The sequence below is a fragment of the Budorcas taxicolor genome, chromosome 2, assembly GCF_023091745.1.
Source record: "Budorcas taxicolor isolate Tak-1 chromosome 2, Takin1.1, whole genome shotgun sequence".
In the NCBI taxonomy this organism is placed as follows: Eukaryota; Metazoa; Chordata; class Mammalia; order Artiodactyla; family Bovidae; genus Budorcas; species Budorcas taxicolor.
Genome location: NC_068911.1, coordinates 129,698,123 through 129,720,730, shown reverse-complemented (window position 1 = coordinate 129,720,730; position 22,608 = coordinate 129,698,123). Strand labels below are relative to the sequence as shown.

The 22,608-nt window shown below is 38.2% G+C and overlaps 1 protein-coding gene across 1 annotated transcript in view; it reads right to left on the bottom strand.

Annotated features, from left to right (window-relative positions):
• Positions 1-22,193, bottom strand: part of CCDC150 (coiled-coil domain containing 150) — a 90,653-nt gene extending 68,460 nt beyond the window's left edge. The window contains exons 1-7 of the mRNA XM_052660516.1: positions 22,036-22,193; positions 19,247-19,467; positions 18,952-19,130; positions 16,200-16,268; positions 11,325-11,441; positions 9,993-10,122; positions 6,038-6,081 (exon numbers count right to left, since the gene is read on the bottom strand). Coding sequence (XP_052516476.1) covers positions 6,038-6,081; positions 9,993-10,122; positions 11,325-11,441; positions 16,200-16,268; positions 18,952-19,130; positions 19,247-19,467; positions 22,036-22,193 — 918 coding nt within the window. The remainder of the gene's footprint in view (positions 1-6,037; positions 6,082-9,992; positions 10,123-11,324; positions 11,442-16,199; positions 16,269-18,951; positions 19,131-19,246; positions 19,468-22,035) is intronic.
• Between the last annotated feature and the right edge of the window lie 415 nt (positions 22,194-22,608).

The window sequence follows — 22,608 nt, the reverse complement described above, 5'->3', positions numbered from 1 at the left end:
TGATGGGTCTGTTAAGATTTTCTATTTCTTCCTGGTTCAGTTTTGGAAAATTGTACTTTTCTAAGAATTTGTCCATTTCTTCCATGTTGTCCATTTTATTGGCATACAACTGCTGATAGTAGTCTCTTATGATCCTTTGTATTTCTGTGTTGTCTGTTGTGATCTCTCCATTTTCATTTCTAATTTTATTGATTTGATTTTTCTCTCTTTGCTTCTTGATGAGTCTGGCTAATGGTTTGTCAATTTTATTTATCCTTTCAAAGAACCAGCTTTTGGCTTTGTTGATTTTTGCTATGGTCTCTTTTGTTTCTTTTGCATTTATTTCTGCCCTAATTTTTAAGATTTCTTTCCTTCTACTAACTCTGGGGTTCTCCAATTCTTCCTTTTCTAGTTGCTTTAGTTGTAGAGTTAGGTTATTTATTTGACTTTTTTCTTGTTTCTTGAGGTATGCCTGTATTGCTATGAACTTTCCTCTTAGCACTGCTTTTATAGTGTCCCACAGGTTTTGGGTTGTTGTGTTTTCATTTTCATTAGTTTCTATGCATATTTTGATTTCTTTTTTGATTTCTTCTATGATTTGTTGGTTATTCAGAAGTGTGTTGTTCAACCTCCATATGTTGGAATTTTTAGTAGTTTTTCTCCTGTAATTGAGATCTAATCTTAATGCATTATGGTCAGAAAAGATGCTTGGAATGATTTCGATTTTTTTGAATTTATCAAGTTTAGATTTATGGCCCAGGATGTGATCTATCCTGGAGAAGGTTCCATGAGCACTTGAGAAAAAGGTGAAATTCATTGTTTTGGGGTGAAATGTCCTATAGATATCAATTAGGTCTAATTTATCTAATGTATCATTTAAAGTTTGCGTTTCTTTGTTAATTTTCTGTTTAGTTGATCTGTCCATAGGTGTGAGTGGGGTATTAAAGTCTCCCACTATTATTGTGTTATTGTTGATTTCCCCTTTCATACTTGTTAGCATTTGTCTTACATATTGCGGTGCTCCTATGTTGGGTGCATATATATTTATAATTGTTATATCTTCTTCTTGGATTGATCCTTTGATCATTATGTAGTGGCCTTCTTTGTCTCTTTTCACAGCCTTTGTTTTAAAGTCTATTTTATCGGATATGAGTATTGCCACTCCTGCTTTCTTTTGGTCTCTATTTGCGTGGTATATCTTTTTCCAGCCCTTCACTTTCAGTCTGTATGTGTCCCTTGTTTTGAAGTGGGTCTCTTGTAAGCAGCATATAGAGGGGTCTTGTTTTTGTATCCATTCGGCCAGTCTTTGCCTTTTGGTTGGGGCGTTCAACCCATTTACGTTTAAGGTAATTATTGATAAGTATGATCCCGTTATCATTTACTTTATTGTTTTGGGTTCGGGTTTATACACCCTTTTCGTGTTTCCTGTCTAGAGAATATCCTTTAGAATTTGTTGGAGAGCTGGTTTGGTGGTGCTGAATTCTCTCAGCTTTTGCTTCTCTGTAAAGCTTTTGATTTCTCCTTCGTATTTGAATGAGATCCTTGCTGGGTACAGTAATCTGGGATGTAGGTTATTGTCTTTCATCACTTTAAGTATGTCTTGCCATTCCCTCCTGGCCTGAAGAGTTTCTATTGAAAGATCAGCTGTTATCCTTATGGGAATCCCCTTGTGTGTTATTTGTTGTTTTTCCCTTGCTGCTTTTAATATTTGTTCTTTGTGTTTGATCTTTGTTAATTTGATTAATATGTGTCTTGGGGTGTTTCGCCTTGGGTTTATCCTATTTGGAACTCTCTGTGTTTCTTGGACTTGGGTGATTATTTCCTTCCCCATTTTAGGGACGTTTTCAACTATTATCTCCTCAAGGATTTTCTCATGGTCTTTCTTTCTGTCTTCTTCTTCTGGGACTCCTATAATTCGAATGTTGGAGCGTTTCATATTGTCCTGGAGGTCTCTGAGATTGTCCTCGTTTCTTTTAATTCGTTTTTCTTGTTTCCTCTCTGATTCATTTATTTCTACCATTCTATCTTCTATTTCACTAATCCTATCTTCTGCCTCCGTTATTCTACTATTTGTTGCCTCCAGAGTGTTTCTGATCTCATTTATTGCGTTATTCATTATATTTTGACTCTTTTTTATTTCATCTAGGTCCTTGTTAAACCTTTCTTGCATCTTCTCAATCCTTGTCTCTAGACTATTTATCTGTGATTCTATTTTGATTTCAAGATTTTGGATCATTTTCACTATCAATATTCGGAATTCCTTCTCAGGTAGATTCCCTACTTCTTCCTCTTTTGTTTGGTTTGGTGGGCAACTCTCCTGTTCCTTTACCTGCTGAGTATTCCTCTGTCTCTTCATCTTGGTTATATTGCTGGGTTTGGGGTGGCCTTTTTGTATTCTGGTAGTTTGTGGAGTTTTCTTTATTATGGAGCTTCCTCACTGTGGGTGGGGTTCTATCAGTGGCTTGTCAAGGTTTCCTGGTTAGGGAGGCTTGTGTTGGAGTTCTGGTGGGTGGAGCTGGGTTTCTTCTCTCTGGAGTGCAGTGGAGTGACCAGTAATGGGTTATGAGACATCAAGGGTTTTGGAATAATTTTGAGCTGCCTGTATATTGAAGCTCAGGGGAGTGTTCCTGTGTTGCTGGAGAATTTGAGTGGTATGTCTTGTTTTGGAACTTGTTGGCCCTTGGGTGGAGCTTGGTTTCAGTGTAGGTATGAAGGCATTTGATGAGCTCCTATTGCTTAATGTTCCCTGAATTCAAGAGTTCTCTAATGTTTTCAGGCTTTGGACATAAGCCTCCTGCTTCTGGTTTTCAGTTTTATTTTTACAGTAGCCTCTAGACTTCTCCAACTATACAGCACCGATGATAAAACATCTAGGTTAAAGATGAAAAGTTTCTCCACATTGAGGGACACTCAGAGAGGTTCACTGAGTTACAAGGAGAAGAGAAGATGGAGGGGGTAGTTAGAGGTAACTGGAATTAGATGTGGTGAGATCAAAAGAGGAGAGAGCAAGCTAGCCAGTAGTCACTTCCTTATGTGTGTTCTATAGTCTGGACCGCTCAGAGGTATTTACGGAGTTATACGGGGAAGAGGAGAGGGAGGAAGTAGACAGAGGTGACCAGGGGGATAAGAGAGAGGAATGAGAAGGAGAGAGACAAATCCTGCCTGTAACCAGTTCCTTAGGTGTTCTCCACTGGCTGGAACACAGAGATTCACAGAGTTGGATAGAGAAGAGATGGGGGAGAAAAGAGGCAGAGGCCACCTGGTGGAGAAAAAGGAGAGTCCAAAGGAGGAGAGAGTGGTCAAGCCAGTAATCTCGCTCTCAGGTAAATTTGGGTAGTGAAGTTTGGGTTTTTAGATGTACAAAATTGACAACAGAAACCTAAGAGCAAAGATTAAAAATCTAGAGTAGAGGTTGGATTTTAAAAAATACAATATTAAAGAAAAGAAGCAGAAGGAAAAAGGAAGAAAGAAAAAAAACACACAAGAATTATTTAAAAAACAAACAAACAAAAAAACAAAACAAACCAAAAAAAAACAAAAAACCACCAACAACCATCCAAAGGCTATATATGGTGTTTGCCTTAAAAAAAAAAAAAAAAAAAAGTCTTTTTTTTTTAAAAAATATTAATAGTAGGTTATAGAAATAAAAATTAGAGGATAAATAGAAGACTTAACAATTAAAAAAATAGTTAGAAAAAAAAAAAAGAAGAAAAAAAAGGAAAAAAAAAAAAAGGAATGATTTTAAAATTATTAAAAATATATCTGGCCGTTCTCTGATGTTTTGGGCCGTGTGGGATCACTTCCAAGGTGGTTCCCTCTGTTTAACTTCTTCTGTTTGCTGGTTTTTTAGGCTCACTAGTTCAGTCGCGCTGTGGGGAGGGGGGATGCTGCAAACAAATAGCACTGTCGTGTGCACAGTGTCTCAGCCCCGCCTGACTTGTCCCTTCTTGCGGCGTACAAACCGCTCCGGCTCTACGATGCTCCGCCGGGAACCGTCTGGGGCCGGCCCTAGGCTGCGTGCACTTCCCCGGTCCAAGCCGCTCAGGCCGCCCTCAGAGGCACAGATTCGGCTGGGACTGCGTTTTGTGCCCTTCCCAGGTCCGAGTAGCTCAGGAGTTTGGCGAGCGCGATCGCCGCGGCGTGTCACCTTTTCTGCCGCTGCTGCTCAGCTTTCTGGGTGGACCGCTGGCGTCCCCCGTGAGGCAGATTGTGAGTGTCCAGCACCCCCAGAAGTCTTAGCAAAGAGGCCTGCTTGCAGTTAGGTAAGTAAAGTCTCTCCGGGTCTGCAATTGCCCCTTTCCAGTCCTTACGGCTCTGGCTGCCTGTCCCCGGCGGGGGATGGTCTGCAGCCGGCTTTTTCCGTTCCGTCCTTTGTTCTGTGCTCGGTCCTGGCGGTGTCTTATGTTCGAGCTTTTCGCGTGGTAGCTATCCCACAGTCTGGTTTGCTAGCGCAAGTTAGATCGTTCTGGTTGCGCGTGGGGCGTTCCTGCCCGATTCTTACAAAGCACTGCAGCCCGCGCCTCCCGCGCGTCCCTGCCCTGCCCCCACTTCCCAATCTATCTTTCATTTTTTATTGTAGTAAAATATACATAACAAAATTTATCATTTTAACCACTGTTAAAATCTTTTTAATGAAATGTCTTTTTAAAATTGAAGTATAGTTGATTTACAATATTGTTAATTTTAGTGATTTGGTTATAAATAAATGTTATATATGTTATATATTTATTCAGTTATATATAAAAGTTATATTTTCAGTTATATAAAAATGTTAATATATATTAACATTCTATGTTATATACTAATGGTTAATTATACATATAATTCTATACATAACATTCTATACTATATTATATATATAATGTTACTGTATACATTATATACATAATACATATTATATACATAATATATGTTATATATAGCATATTTGAAAGCAGAGACATTACTTTGCCGACTAAGGTCCGTCTAGTCAAGGCTACGGTTTTTCCTGTGGTCATGTATGGATGTGAGAGTTGGACTGTGAAGAAGGCTGAGCGCCGAAGAATTGATGCTTTTGAAATGTGGTGTTGGAGAAGACTCTTGAAAGTCCCTTGGACTGCAAGGAGATCCAACCAGTCCATTCTGAAGAAGATCAACCCTGGGATTTCCTTGGAAGGAATGATGCTAAAGCTGAAACTCCAGTACTTTGGCCACCTCATGTGAAGAGTTGACTCATTGGAAAAGACTGTGATGCTGGGAGGGGTTGGGGGCAGAAGGGGACGACAGAGGATGAGATGGCTGGATGGCATCACTGACTCGATGGACATGAATCTGAGTGAACTCCGGGAGTTGGTGATGGACAAGGAGGCCTGGTGTGCTGCAATTCATGGGGTCGCAAAGAGTCGGACACGACTGAGCGACTGAACTGAACTGAAATTAATATATATTATATGCATAATATATTATATAGTGACATGTATATATAATGTGTATATATTATGTATACAATAATATATACATATATAATAAGAATACATATAATAATATATACATTCTTTTTCAGATTATTTTCTCTTATGGGGGAAGGGTGGGGAGGGATAAATTAGGAGGTTGGGATTAACATAAAATAACAACCAAAAATGACCTACTATATACATAGCACAGGGAACTATACTCATTTTTACCATTTTTAAGTGTACAGTTCACTTAAAAATATTTACATACTAAGGTTGTTTAGTTCAGCAGTATTAAGTACATACATTCATGATACTGAGCAGCCATCAACAAAAATAGTTAATATTTCTTACATATTATTAAAAAAACTTCATTACAGTTCATTGACAATAGGTGTAAAATGCAAATACATCTTATTTTTGCCAATTTACCTTTTCCCAAATTATAATAATCTGCGTGAAATAATTTATTTCATAATATCCAGTTGATAACAGTTCTGGATATAAACTCATATGCACTGAAACTTTTAATAAAGATTTTAGAAGAACCAGAAGGTCTATAAACATGAATGAGGAAATATTACATAGTGAAGAGATGAAAGAAAAATTTACACCTCTAAATTTACCTTATTTTCTTCAACCAACTTGGAAATGATGTCGTCTCTAGAAACTAAAGACAAAAAGTTCACATAACTAAGATGTTCATAGCTTACAACTATATTGAAATCACATGGTATCTTTTCCCCTCAGAAATTTTCATTTTTAAAAAAAGATTTTTAGTCTGTATTTTGCAGAAATAAGCAGAACGCCAGTATTTCTATCATGTTTTTATAGACTTGAAACTAAATCATGGAAAACTAGTCCACAGTCACATGCAGTGGTAAATGAGGTCACATTTTGTTCAATACACAGATAATAAACAAGTTTCTGAGGGATTTCAAGCTGCAGAGGCAAACGATCAAAAGCTGTTTGTTAGATTACTCTGATGAAGGCTCCATAACGACAGGGAGATCAGTTTAGTAGCTGTTGCAGTAACCAAAGTGTAAAACAATGAAAGCTGGCTGTGAAGTAATGACAATGGGAATGCAGAAGAGTAAGCAGAAGGTTGTCAGGACTTGGTGACTGACCAGTGAGGTGAAGGCAACAGATGATTCAAGAAAATTATCTAGTGTGCAGCCCTGGACAGCAGAGTGGATGGTGGATCTAACAGAAGAGAGAATTCAGGCAAGGAGCAGGTTTGGGAGATATATAATGAGTAATAGTGACTCCAACACTAAAGCTTTCATCATGTGTCTTGAGGTATTTGCAAGGTATCTAAATATAGATGATTAGTTGGCAGTAAGATACCATCTGGAACTCAGGAGGATGATATGAGGTGGCGGGGGGTGGGGGGGCGATTTGAAACCACTCAGAGAGTCTGCATATATAGTGAAAAGAAAACCAAAGACAAAAATAGGGAAATAGTTTGGCATTTCCTTCTCTAGGCGATCTTCCCAACCCAGGGATGGAACCCGAGTCTCCTGCATTAGCAGTCAGATTCTTTACCACCCAGCCACCAGGGAAGCTCTTGATACTAGTAGCCAAAAGATGTAAACTCTTCTGAGATTAATATTTGGCTTCACAGAAAATTCATAAAGATCTATTAGTTTTGTCACTTAAGTATTTAAAGCCAGAAAAATTATAAAACACATAACAATTCACATTTATGATATACTCAGGAAAAGTATACTTCTTGAAAATGAGTCCAAGACTTATTTTAAATAAACTCTAATTTAACGTACGTGGATCACAATAAAGTGTGGGAAATTCTGAAAGAGATGGGAATACCAGACCACCTGACCTGCCTCTTGGGAAATCTATATGCAGGTCAGGAAGGAACAGTTAGAACTGGACATGGAGCAACAGACTGGTTCCAAATAGGAAAAGGAGTACGTCAAGGCTGTATATTGTCACCCTGCTTATTTAACTTCTATGCAGAGTACATCTGAGAAACGCTGGACTGGAAGAAACACAAGCTGGAATCAAGATTGCCGGGAGAAATATCAATAACCTCAGATATGCAGATGACACCACCCTTATGGCAGAAAGTAAAGACAAACTAAAAAGCCTCTTGATGAAAGTGAAAGAGGAGAGTGAAAAAGTTGGCTTAAAGCTCAACATTCAGAAAACGAAGATCATGGCATCTGGTCCCATCACTTCATGGGAAATACATGGGGAAACAGTGGAAACAGTGTCAGACTTTACTTTTTCGGGTTCCAAAATCACTGCAGATGGTGATTGCAGCCATGAAATTAAAAGAAGCTTACTCCTTGGAAGGAAAGTTATGACCAACCTAGATAGCATATTCAAAAGCAGAGACATTACTTTGCTGACTAAGGTCCGTCTAGTCAAGGCTATGGTTTTTCCAGTGGTCATGTATGGATGTGAGAGTTGGACAGTGAAGAAGGCTGAGTGACGAAGAATTGATGGTTTCGAACTGTGGTGTTGGAGAAGACTCTTGACAGTCCCTTGGACTGCAAGGAGATCCAACCAGTCCATTCTAAAGGAGATCAGTCCTAGGTGTTCTTTGGATGGAATGATGATAAAGCTGAAACTCCAATACTTTGGCCACCTTATGGGAAGAGTTGACTCATTGGAAAAGACTCTGATGCTGGGAAGGATTGGGGGCAGGAGGAGAAGGGAACGACAGAAGATGAGATGGCTGGCTGGCATCACTGACTCGATGGACATGAGTTTGGGTGAACTCCGGGAGTTGGTGATAGACAGGGAGGCCTGGCGTGCTGCAATTCACGGGGTGGCAAAGAATCGGACACAACTGAGCAACTGAACTGAACTGAAGGATCAACAAGGTAAACCATATGATCTATCTTGGAAATTCCACTACTCAAAGAAAGAATCAAAGGGGAAAGTTTATTCTATTTAGGAGAACAATGTAATCACTTTAGTGTGTGTGTATTTATGCACACACATATACACACACATATATATACATGTTTATTGCTAATAACAAAAAGGTACATTTTAAAATTCATTGAAGCAAATATCTAAAGGCATTCCTTTTACTAATCTAGTTATAATAACTATCAATATTTGTATTTTTAAGTAATAAAATTGCATGCGTGTAAAACATCTATTATTCAATATGAAGCATATAGTTGGTATTGAGACAGGTCTCCTTTTCTTTATGTTAGTTTGAATTACTGTTGTTCTAATCTTAATGTTTTCAATGGTCTTTCATATATTCTTTAAAAATTCAAAAGGAAAGCATTAATCTATCAAGAAAGAAACATTTTTTAAAAATCACTTAATCAGAAGGACACCTAATATAACAGAAAGATCTGTATTTTAGTCCCAGCTATTCTATTTATTGGGGGTCCTTCGATATACATCTTTTTATTCTTCTTTAGAATGGGGTATATTTTATCTTTCTCACAAGTTTGCTGTAAGGCTCAAATGGGATACTGCCATAGTATCATAAAATGTAATGTGTATTTTTGTAAGTATGCAATCACAGGAAGACAGAAACTTATCCTGGGGCATTATCAGTGAGAACTTCACAGAATAATTCACTACTTGACAACTATATGGCAAAAGAGTACCTTCTGCTAAAAGCAGCAAGTAAAACCAGTAAATGATTACTCTTTGCTTTTTTTTTTAAATTTCATTTCTCTTTCAGTATTCCCTGCCCTCACTGCAGCCACACTGTAGCAGCCGCAATGACAAGAACACTGAGTTTGGAGTTAGAAGATCCAGTTTAGGCCTCACTTCACTGTTTATTCATCCTGTAACTCTGCAAAGTATAGGTAGTTTTGTGTTATTACCTGAGATAATTTTTGTGAAAGCCCTATTTAAACCATGAAGGGTTATTCACTTGTGAGGCACTGCACTGGAACTCTGATTTCTACAGTGAGATCTATTTGAAAACTGCCTTTATAATTATATATTAACAAACAGCAATCTGACAAAGGATGTTGGATTGAAGAAACATGTCTCCAAGCACCCTGGGATCAAGTCTGCTGCTGCTAAGTCGCTTCAGTCGTGTCCGACTCTTTGCGACCCCAGAGACGCCAGCCCACCAGGCTCCCGTCCCTGGGATTCTCCAGGCAAGACACTTCCATTTTCTAGCTTTGTCATCTTTAAGGACTCTTTAAAAAACAAAAACAAAAAAATGTGAAACGAGTTAATCTAAGCTGTCTATAGTACCTTACAACCAACCATTTCTATAAATATAAGTTAACCAAAACAGACTGATAACCTGAAGAATGGAGGGTCTGACATGATAAATGGTTAGAATCAGTAACTCAGCAAGGATTAATGGCCTCATTCCCATAGAACCCAAACAGTCCCAAGTCCACAAGCAATTAAATAAACTTGGTAAAAATCTAAATAATTAGTTTAAAATTAAGAGGGTCAAATTCTAGTTTTTCCCCCTCAGTGCCATGGATGGAAAGAAAGTCAGCAATTTTTTACATTCTGTGGGAATACCAGTATCACTGGCCACTACAAGAATTTGGAATCTTGAAAGCTTTTGCACAAAATCTCAACAAACAAAAGTGTAGTTTCTAGCATCTATTTTCATACCTAGGTCAGACTTGAGTTGTGAGGAAGCAGTTTCCAACTCTCCTTTCTGTTGCTGCTCCTGTGCCAGTAGTTCCTGGGTGGTCTGAATAGAACTGCGTAGGGCAATGCAGTTCTCCTGCAAAATTTGCACCTGAAATTGTGCAAAAAAACCCCTCCTTTTAAACTATCTTACAGCACATGTGTAAAGCAGATTTTCTGAATGTTACTGGAGGAAAAAGCAGAGTTTTTATGTTCAAGATCTCAGCAAAGTACAGTGTCCTACAGTGGGGCCATCCAGGAGACGTCTGTGCACTCAACACAACAGGCACCAGCTCAGGACCAACTGCTGAGCACTCGAAATGTGGCCAGGATGAGGAACTGAACCTTTAATTTTATTTAATTTTAAGTAATTTAAATTTAAATAACCACATATGGTTAATGGCCTCTATACTGGCAATATAAATTATAGCAATAACGGATCATTTGCAAATTTCTTAAGTAGAATCCTTTTAATAATTTCACTGTTAGGGACAGTACTGCTTAAAATAGTAAACATAACATAATCTAATTATAGGTATTAGGATTTGAAGTTACTGATTCCCTTGGGTGCTTAGAGTGAGTGAACTTGAGTGACACACTCAGTCATGTCTGACTCTCCGCGATCCCACGGACTGGAGCCTGCCAGGCTCCTCTGTCTGCGGAATTATCCAGGCAAAAATACTGGAGTGGGTGGCCATTCCCTTCTCCAAGGAATCCTTCCCACCCAGGGATCAAACCTGGGTCTTTGGCACTGCAGGCAGATTGTTTACAATCTTGAGCCATACATATAGGTACTTCAAATAACAACTTCTGGAGACAAAAATATTATGCTAAAATAATGAGAACTGAAAACAGCAATGTAAACACGTTTCTGATTACTTGACTTACTGGTATTCTTTGCTTCAAATGTCAGCTCGGTTTAATCCTTCTTTTCTATCTACATCATGTACATATAATACGAGACAAGGGCAATACCTTCCAAAATCAATTCCTGGAACACAGAGTATGTGGTAGGGGAATGATTCCTTCCCAGGAGCTAAGAGTTCACTTCTATAAACCCTGACACATAATAACTTCTTTGTCCTTTGCTTCCCCATTCATAAAGTAAGAGTATTGGACTGAATGGCATCAGAGTTCTTATTTTGGACTAAAATTTTTTAAATCATAGTAAGAGTGTTAATAGAAGATTACTAAAGAAAAGAATTTAATAAATCTAGAGGAAATTAGCAAAACTATAGGTTTGTAGCCAAAACACTGGCTTTTCCCTTTTGGTTTCACTTCCCCAACATAAACAAGGAGAGAAAATCTCATTACCTGTTTCCGTTCCACCTCCACTGTTGCTTCCATTTCTTGTATTCTCAGTAGCAAGGCTGATCCAGATTTCTCAAGAGATTCCCGTAGGTGCTTCTCCTGGGACAGTTGTCTCCTTAGCTACAGAGTAACACTGCAGTTAGGTGAGACCAAGGGAACTTCCCAGCAGTTTAACAAAAATCAAAGTCACCATGAAAAGTTTACAGACATATCATCTCACCCCCATCCTTCATACGTTTATGACTACCCAAAAACATGTTTTTTGTTTCTCCCTAACGGTTAACTTTCTAAGAAATGCAGAGTCAAATTTGTTACCCTCACGTTCCTACTAGGTAAGTCTGTTTTCCAACCTGCAGACACATTTGTAAGTTGCAAGGAGCATTTGAAAAAAGGGGCAAAAAAGAACACAAAGAAAATATTGGAGCACACAGCAAGTAGTGAGTACCACTTCATGAAACGTCTGTGTATGCTGCTGCTGCTGTGTAAAATATGTCGGAAGTCTGAAAAACACGAATATGTCTTAGCATATGTATTTTCTGCATTTAACTCTATTTTTCTATAATTTGATTTCTTCATCTATATATGTGTGTATATATATATTTTTATCCCATAATAGTATAAACATTTCTCTGAAAGCTGTTTAATTATGTATTGGATTTTTTTGTTAGAATTTAAAGATCAGAACAAATAATGAAGTAGTTGTTAACTAGCAGACAAAAATAACATTCAAGAATTTGGGTACACTGACCTTATTTCTATCCATAAATGACTATCAGTCAGATAAAGATACAAAGAAGGTTAGGTTTTTTTTCCTTTTTTCCAATTTAAGTGGAAACTGAAGGTGGCACTGGTGGTCAAGAACCCACCTGCCAATGCAGGAGACAGGAGACTCCGGTTCAATCCCTGGGTGAGGAAGACCCCTGGAAGAGGGCATGGCAACCCACTCCAGTATTCTTGCCTGGAGAATCTCCACGGACAGAGGAGCCTGGGGGCTACAGTCCATGGGGTGGCAAGGAGTCAGACATGACTGCAGCAACTGAGCATGCATGCATTCCTTTTATAAACGGATATTAAATTGAAAGAAATTCTATTTTTAAACCCCAGTAAAGGCAACTTGAGTTTATTTTATAACTCTTTTCTACATTGTACACATGTAATTTATATGTGTTTTCTTGAAGGATGGTGTATTTTACAGTTTTTAAAAAGTTTTTAAAAGTGGAAAAGATGAAAAGTATGTTGACATGAAACTGTTACAAGATAAACTGTTTTGGAAATGTTCTATGATTTTCTTAACCACACACCTAATACTGAACATCTGGACATTTCCAGTGTCTTGCTATTCCATACTGCTCTGCTGAACATGATTGTGAATAAACATTTCACTGAATTTCTCATTATTTCCTTGAGATAAATCCTACAAAAGGAATTACTAGGTTAAAAGTATAAACACTATTTTAAACTTTTCATACATTTTGTAATTATTCTTCCAATCTTACTTCCTTATCAGTAGTATCTGAATAAATGTCATCAGCACTAGAGATTATCACATTCTTAAATCTTTGCTAATCTAATAAATAAAAAGCAATATCTTAATATTTTTTTCATTTCTTTGGTTCCTAGTGAGATTAAAATTTTCCAATATGGTTATTTGTTCTTCACATATTTTCTGAACTGTGCTTATCCTTTGCCCACTGATTTTGAGGTTTTCAAAGTCATTTAAAGTTCTTTAAAAGGTAGATTATTAACTAATTTCATTATGTTTTCTTTGTTTTGTTTTTTTACATGTATAAGATTTTAATTTTTATATAGTCAAACCAACTGAGCTTTTAATAATCCTGTTCAAGTTTTAAAATTCCTTCCTTAACCAATGATCAGTTAAATATTAGTTTTATTTAAGAATGAGTCATAGTTTTTGCTTTTGGCTGTATTTTTCAGGTTCTATTTCAGTATCAGACTACAATCACTTTATAATTTAAGAGAAGCATCATATACTCTTCTAAGCTCTACATCAAATTATACAGTATAATTTGCTCAGGATATAATTTAAGTGCCTTACAAAAGGAATCTTTATTTGATAATTATACTACTGAGATACTCATTCCTAAAGCTTTATTAAGCGCAATCAGTTAATCTATTTCATGCTTATCAGAATCAGACTTTATATATATATATTTATCTCTTAGGATATATGCTGCATTTATTCTATTCTTTGTATAGCTCTGTTATGGGTTGAACTGTATCCCCCCAAAATCCATATGTTGAAGCCATAACCCCAGTATCTCAAAATATGACCATAAATGGAGAGAAAGCCTTTAAAGGGTCATTTCAGTACTGAGGTCACTGTGGTGGGCCCTAATCCAACGTGACTGGTGTCCTTATAAGAGGAAATCTGTACACAGAGACACCAGGGATGTGTGCACAGAAAAAAGACCATGTGAGGACACAGAGAAAAAGGCAGCCGTCTGCAAGCCAGGGAGAAAGGACTCAAGAGAGAACCAGCCTGCTGATATCTTCATCCTGGACTTGTTGCCTCCAGAACAGTGAGACAAAAACTTCCGTTGTTCAAGCCTAGTGTGTGGCAGTGTGTGGTAGCCCCAGCAGAATACACCTTCCTTGCTCCACATACCCTCAAGATGTTCATGTTTGACTCATACTGTCCTTCTTCAGGTCCTCAACGAGTATAACGAAAATTAAGATTTTACCACAGCACCAAGGATTAAGACTTTACCAATAAAAAACAACACTAAGTGGCAATCCAATGGAGAAAGGATAGTTTTTTCAACAAATTGGTGTTGGATCCACTGGACAAACACAAACTCATACAAAGAATCTAGATACAGACATTACACCTTTCACAAAGTTAGCAATTCAAAACCTAAATGTAAAATGCAAACCTATACAACTTCTAAAAGTTAAAACTGCAGAAAAATCTAGGTGACTATGGGTTTTAAGCAATATTTTAGATATAATTACCAAAAGTATAATCCATGAAAAAAGTGGTAAGTTGAACTTTATTAAAATGAAAAGCTTCTGCTCTGCAAAAGACACTGTTAAGAGAAAAGACTAACTATGGATTGGGAGAAAATATTTGTAAAACACATATGGATAAAAGACTGTTATCCAAAATATAAAGGGAACTCCTAAGACTCAACAATGAGATTAAAAACAAAAAAAAAAAGGCCCAGCTGCAAAACGGGGAAATGGTCTAAGATACCTCACCAAATAAGATAAACAGATGGCAAATTAACATATGAAAGATGCTAAATATCACATCATCAGGGAACTGAAAATTAAAACAAAATACCACTATACATACACCTATTAGAATGGTAAAAACTGAAAACACTGGTGAGGATGTGGGACAATAGGAACTCTCATTCATTGCTGGTGGAAGCGCAACATGGTACAGTCATTGCAGGGCAGGTTGGCAGTTTTTTAGACACCTAAACACAAGCTTACCATATGATCCATCAATCATGCTCCTAGGTATTTATCCAAACGAGTTAACAACATGCCCAAAAAACAAAAAGACCCACACATGAATGTTTATAGTAGTTTTACTCATGACTGCTAAACTTGGAAGGAACCAAGACATCCTTCAGTAGCTGAATGGATAAACTTTGGTACATCCAGACAATTGATTCTTCTTCAGTGATAAAAATAAATGATCTATCAAACGATGAAAAGATATGGAGAATTTAAATACATATGCTAAATAAGTGAAAGAAGGCAGTCCAAAAAGGCAACATATCGTATGATTCCAACTACAGAGACAGTGAAAAGATTGGTAGTTGCCAGGTGCTTGGGAAAAAGGGGGTGGTGGTGATGAGTGTGTAAAGCAGAGGGTATTTTTAGGGCAGTGAAGTGGAACTCTTTTGTATACTGTAATAAATTAAAAAATGAAACAATCTAAACTGTGGACTGAGTAATAATGCATCAATTCTGGTTCATAACCAAATATAACAAATCAAAGGCACCAGACTAATACAAAATGTTAATAATAACAGAAACTCGGGGGGTGGGGAGAAAGGGTATATGGGAACTCTGCCTATGTGCAATTTTTCTAAAAACTTAAAACAGCTCAAAAAAGTCTATTAAAATATCCAAAGTATTTTTTTAATGTGAAACAATATATTCCAGCAATGAACAATAATGCTTTTGTCAGCAATTACTGATAAATAAAGCACTTCACATAAGAGAATGTTCCAGATATAGCTACACTTACCACCTTAAGCACACTAAAATTTAAAATTTTTAAAATACTATATCTATTTCTGTTTTGTAGAACAGAATATTTTAAATATAATTTGATCCTTTTGATTTGGACTAATGTCAATTATTCCGTCAGGGAATACTGAGGTTTTTAGGACACTGTCAGGCTATATTGAGTTAGTAATTCTGACTCTTTCTACTGTTTTCAGCTGCAAAGTTTTAGTCCAACAACTTTTAGTAGCCACCTACTTCATAATTCCAATCTGTTATCTACTTAAATAGAGGCTGAAAGTTATAAGGTAAAATTAGATGAGCAGACTTATTAAAAGCTTTTTATTTCAAACGTTCAGTTAATGTGATAGGTCTTTGTGTGCAGGGGCCCACTGACTCTAGTGGATGGGCAACTGCATGAGTTCCACGGTTACTGTTCCCTCCTTACTCAGAGAGCCCTTATTTCCTTTTTCAGGTTTTATGGCATTATTGAGGTAAAACGAAGTCTTAATGTCATATAAACGCAGGTGTAACTTCAAGCAGCATATTTTAAAAATCTTCCTGATGGTCACATTTTCTTCTTCAGTGGTTTCTTCTCACTCTATTCACTTTCTTCACTTCCCCCTCTACAATTCCGATGCCCCCTCCACCCCCTCAGCATCCTTTTTACCTTACCTCTTGAATTTTAAGGTTCATTTTACGTTTTGTGGTCTTCAGTTCCTCTTCAATAATAGCTGCATTCTTCTAAAAATAGAAGTAGAAAAGGTTCTAAAATCTGATAGGAATAAACTGTCCATGTTGCTGCTGCTGCTAAGTCACTTCAGTCGTGTCCAACTCTGTGCGACCCCATAAACGGCAGCCCACCAGGCTCCGCCGTCCCTGGGATTCTCCAGGCAATAACACTGGAGTGGGTTTCCATTTCCTTCTCCAATGCATGAAAGTGAAAAGTGAAAGTGAAGTCGCTCAGTTGTGTCCAACTCTTCGCGATCCCATGGACTGCAGCCTACCAGGCCTCTCCATCCATGGGATTTTCCAGGCAAGAATACTGGAGTGGGGTGCCATTGCCTTCTCCAAAACTGTCCATATGTATATCAAATCTAGACTTTTGGGGGAAATCCATAAAAGCTATTCTGACTACAGTTATAAATACTTCTTAATATGAATCTAAAGAAATTATTACAATGAGATATTTAAAGTTATTTTATTACTTTGATTCATGACTTCTATCATTTTCCCTTTTAGATCATTAAAAAATGATTAGTCACAGGTACCTCCTGTGTAAAATTCAATCATCAGAGGAAAACCTGGTAACTGCTAGATATTTTTCTTATGGGATGTATTCCTGTTTTGTTTTTTTTTTTAAAGTACTCTATTTCTTCTAGGGCTTCCCTGGTGGCTCAAAGGTAAAGAATCCGCCTGCCAAGGCAGGAGACATGGGTTCGATCCCTGGGTCAGGAAGATCCCCTGGAGAAGGAAATGGTAACGCACTCCAGCATTCTTGTCTGGGAAATCCCACAGACAGAGAAGCCTGGCAACATACAGTCCATGGGGGTCACAAAAAGTCAGATACAACTTAGAGACTAAAATAACAAACATCATTTCTTCTAGCCTCAAATATGCTTAGGAGTTGAGGATGAAAAACACAGCTTTCACTAGTCATTCTTTCATAAGATGTAAAACCTCAGATAAATAAAGCACTTCACATAAGAGAATGTTCCTGATATAGCTACACTTATAGGGTCATCTATGCCTTTTTCCCTACCTTGAGCCCCTGCCCAACACCATATTCCATCATACCTTTCTTTTCAACATGCCACAACTGTAGTTCAGACCTAATAAGGTCTATGCCTCAAATAATGCAATGGATTCCTAACCGGTTTTCCTGTCTCCAGTCTCTCTTCCTATAATTGATACTCTATACCAGGGACCCCCAACCCCTGGGGCCATGGACCAGTACTGGCCTGTGGGGTGTTAGAAACTGGGCTGCACAGCAGGAGGTGAGCATTGGGTAAGGGAGGGAAGCTTCCACTGTGTCTATAGCCCCTCCCCATCACTCACCTTACTGCCTGAGCTTTGTGTCCTGTCAGATCAGCGGCAGCATGAGATTCTCAGAGGAGCATGAACCCTACCATGAACTGCACATGTGAGGGATCTAGGCTGCGTGCTTCTTAGGAGAACCTAATGCCTGACGATCTGAGAGCTGAGGCGGTGGTGCTAACAATGGAGAGCAGCTGCAAATACAGATGATCAGTAGCACAATCAGTGTGCTTGAATCATCCTGAAACCGTCCCCATGGAAAAACTGTCTTCCAGGAAACCATTCCCTAGTGCCCAGAAGGTTGGGGACTGCTGTCCTATACTATTTCTGGATTAGTTTTCTTATTTTCATTATGTCACTTTCTTATCTCTGGAGAAGGAAATGGCAACCCACTCCATTACTCTTGCCTGGAAAATCCCATGGACGGAGGAGTGTGGTAGGCTATAGTCCATGGGGTCGCAAAGAGTCGGACATGACTTCACTTTCTTATCAAAAATCTTAGTCACTCCCTCAAAGACCAAGCCCAACTACTTGATTACTCTTGATTTTGAGATCCTTTATGAAGTTCGCCCTAGCTGATTTCCAACTTACTTCACACAAACAAATCTTCACTCTGGTCAGGCTAGCCTATGCATCTCCCCCTAACTGCATCCAGTAGAAAGATGCAGGTTCAAATCTGAGCTACAGGAAGAATACAGGGAAGTGTGACCTCAGAGAAGTGACCTCTCTCTGGGCCCCAGTCCTCTCATCACTAACATAAGGACAACCATACCCTAACTTTGAGGTTTTGCAGAGATTAAGCAAAGTAACATGTTTTAAACAAAACAATCTCTGTTATACTGCCTGGCCTATGGAGGGAAGACAAATTTCTTTCCTTAGTCTTTATTTTTTGCTGCCTCTGTGAGTGTTCTTTGAAATGTCCACACCTCTCCAATTTACCTTCTAAAGGTTCAGCTCAGGTCCTGTCTCTTCTTTGAAGCCTAGCCTAATCTGTTCTAGACAAGACATGTACATCTTCTTAAATCTGCCTGAACATAAAACACTTAGCTGGCAATATTGGCTTACATTTATCCTTTAATATTATTTCTTATACTCTTATCTTTTCTCTTTAGTTTCCTGTTATGCCTTGTTCTCCCAGTAAGCATATAAGCTTTTGAAGAACTCAGACTCCCTCACACCTCTGGGTCCTCAAAAGTCACATAGAAGAGATCTATAAATATTCAGTTACTAATAGCACACAATGCTTTACACTATCGATGGAGATAAATTTCAAATGTCAAGCATTCTCACATCAACATCACCTATTTTTAAAAGTCAGTTTTTTGGGTCTGTTGCCTCCTCCAGCTAACACATAATGGTGAATTTGTTATCCAGAACTTTGGACACAAACCTTTGTCTCAGAGGCAATCTCCAGAGTCGCAGTCAACCTCTGCACCTCATCTTGTGCTTTGTCTTCCTCCTCTTTTACATCTCGCAGTTGCTGGCGCAAATTCATCACTTCCAGTTGCAACAGCTTGAGGTCCTTGGAATGCTCCTCCTGTATTGCATTCAGTCTTTCCTTCAGAAAATCTACCAGACAGGACAGAAGGGTCATCAAGCAGCTTAAAGAAGGTGAGGAAAAGAATCACAAACTCATCAAGCACCCACACAGGACCAAATTTCTGGTGATTCTCTTCTCTCTGTACCTGTTTTCTGTGGGTTCAAATCCTTTTCAGTTTGCAGACGGAAGATGTTCATCTTCAAGGACTGGATGAGACTTTCCAGACGGCACATTCGATTGACCAGGAACTCACAGTTCTTCCACAAAATATTTGTTTTTCCTGAACAAATTATCTCATTCTGGATAGGTCTAGTGATGTTCTGGCTCACAGGTTGTTCTAAACATTCTGGAGTTTCCAGCTGGCCCCTGGACAAAGATGCCAATGTAACAATATTATAAAGTAATCCCAACCATTGAGTTAGAACTGGACATGGAAAAACAGACTGGTTCCAAATAGGAAAAGGAGTACGTCAAGGCTGTATATTGTCACCCTGCTTATTTAACTTCTATGCAGAGTACATCATGAGAAACGCTGGGCTGGATGAAGCATAAGATGGAATCAAGATTGCCAAGAGAAATATCAATAACCTCAGATACGCAGATGATACCACCCTTATGGCAGAAAGTGAAGAAGAACTAAAAAAGCCTCTTGAAGAAAGTGAAAGAGGAGAGTAAAAAAGTTGGGTTAAGGCTCAACATTCAGAAAATGAAGATCATGGCATCCAGTCCCATGACTTCATGGGAAATAGATGGGAAACAGTGGAAACAATGACAGACTTTATTTTTTGTGGCTCCAAAATCACTGCAGATGGTGACTGCAGCCATGAAATTAAAAGATGCTTGCTCCTTGGAAGAAAACTTATGACCAACCTAGACAGCATATTGAAAAGCAGAGAGATTACTTTGCCAACAAAGGTCCATCTAGTCAAGGCTATGGTTTTCCCAGTAGTCACATACGGACATGAGAGTTAAACTATAAAGAAAGCTGAGCATGAAAGAATTGATGCTTTTGAACTGTGGTGTTGGAGAAGACTCTTGAGAGTCCCTTGGACTGCAAGGAGATCCAACCAGTCCATCCTAAAGGAAATCAGTCCTGAATGTTCATTGGAAGGACTCATGTTGAAGCTGAAACTCCAATAATTTGGCCACCTGATGTGAAGAGCTGACTCATTTGAAAAGACCCTGATGCTGGGAAAGATTGAAGGCGGGAGGAGAAGGGGACAACAGAGGTTGAGATGGTTGGATGGCATCACCAACTCAGTGGACATGAGGCTGAATAAACTCCGGGTGTTGGTGATGGACTGGGAGGCCTGGTGTGCTACAGTCCATGGGGTCATAAAGAGTTGGACACGACTGAGTGATTGAAGTGAAACTGAAACCATTGAGTCAATGTTGCATTTCTACTGAGAATAAACAGTAAGTTCTTTAGTTAACAAATATCTGATAGCCTCTGCAAATTTAACTATAGCGAGAACTATTAGGTTAATCCCATGGACAGAGGAGCCTGGTGGGCTAGAGTTCATGGGGTCACAAAGAATCAGACATGACTTAGCAACTAAATGACAACAACTAGGTAAAGAGAATGAGACCAGTGTGGGATGGGTAAAAGTTACTGACATTTTAATGGTTATTTTAATCTGAATTTTTCATAAACTTGCTTTGTACGTAAAAACAAGTGATATATAAAACATGCTAAATGCTAATTCTATAATAGAAAATTAAGAATTAGTTAGCATGGAGGCAATATACTCACATCCTTCTTAGAAAATTTTTAAACAAAGACATAATAAAAATTTCAATTTTGTTCTGACATACTCAACATTGGTACAATTTTAATCTTTTAACTGCTGAACAGTTATTTACTCTATAGGTGCTATAACACCAATCATACTAATTTTTGATCTTCATAAGAGACATTCAGGAAAATATATATATGTAATTTTAAAAAAATTTTTTACTTTATTTTACTTTACAATACTGTATTGGTTTTGCCATACATTGACATGAATCCACCATGGGTGTACATGAGTTCCCAAACATGAACCCCCCTCCCACCTCCCACCCCATATCATCTCTCTGGTAATTTTAAAGAAAATCACACCAGTAAATTCAATATTGGCTGTGTAAGCACCCATATTCTTCAGGCCTTTAACAATCTAACTTTTAATGGGAATAACTTCTTCTATAGCACAAAGGAAAAACACAGTTCTTTTTTTGAGTACTTCATTCTAAACTTGGAGAAGGCAACGGCACCCCACTCCAGTACTCTTGCCTGGAAAATCCCATGGACAGAGGAGCCTGGTAGGCTGCAGTCCATGGGGTCGCTAAGAGTTGGACACGACTGAGCGACTTCACTTTCACTTTTCACTTTCATGCATTGGAGAAGGAAAGGGCAACCCACTCCAGTGTTCTTGCCTGGAGAATCCCAGGGACGGGGGAGCCTGGTGATCTGCCATCTATGGGGTCGCACAGAGTCGGACATGACTGAAGTGACTTAGCAGCAACAGCATTCTAAACTATGAATTTTTTTTTAAGACTTAAAACCTCTCTCTTAATTTACAATAAATCTGGAGAAAGAAAATACAGATCATATTAATGGCATGAATCCAGTGAGATGTTAACCTTAACTAATATAAAAGTCTATTTTTACAAAAAGGATCAAATTTTCTAATTATGTAAATAATTACATTTGTTTTTAATCAACTATTGAATATAACACACTTTGAATACCTGTTTACAAGTGGTAGTAGTTCTATTATAGGAGGACAACCCTTTATCTTGCAAATATTTTCCAATTAATATTCTACTCAAAATGGTTATTTTTCAATTATTTTCTAAATACTTATTTCAACTGCCAAACCATCCATACTGTGACTCTTTATTGTAACCAGTGAAGCAAAACTCAACCTACAGTGTTTATTTTTCATTTGCTACCTTTTGTCACCAAAGTCCAACATTATTAGGTCATCCCTCAGAGAACTGGTCTGTTCTTCAACTATTCTCATCCTTTGCTGAAGTACTGTGAATGTTTCAGAAGCTGTAGCATTGATGCGGGTTGGAGAGAGGACTGGTCTGGACATTGTAGTTTCCATATGCACCTGAGAATAAAGTTACAATATTAGTGTAGTTGATTATATTATTGTTCAAGATAGCAACTGCCCCTTTCTGTGGAGGATTATACATCCCTGTCCTGTTTAGCTTGGAAATGGCCATGTGTCCTGCTTTGGTCAATTAAATGTGGGTAGAAGCTTTAAGGAGCTTCCCTAGGTGGCTCAGCGATAAAGAATCCACTTGCAATGCCGAAGATGCACAGGAGATGAGGGGTTGATCCCTGGGTCAGGAAGATCCCTGGGTCAATAAGATCCCTGGAGAAGGGCATGGCAAGCCACTCTAGTACTCTTGTCTGGAAAATCCCATAGACAGAGGAGCCTGGTGAGCTATGGTCCATGGAGTTACAAAGGTCAGACACAACTGAAGCAACTGAACAGACACAGAGAAACTTTAAGA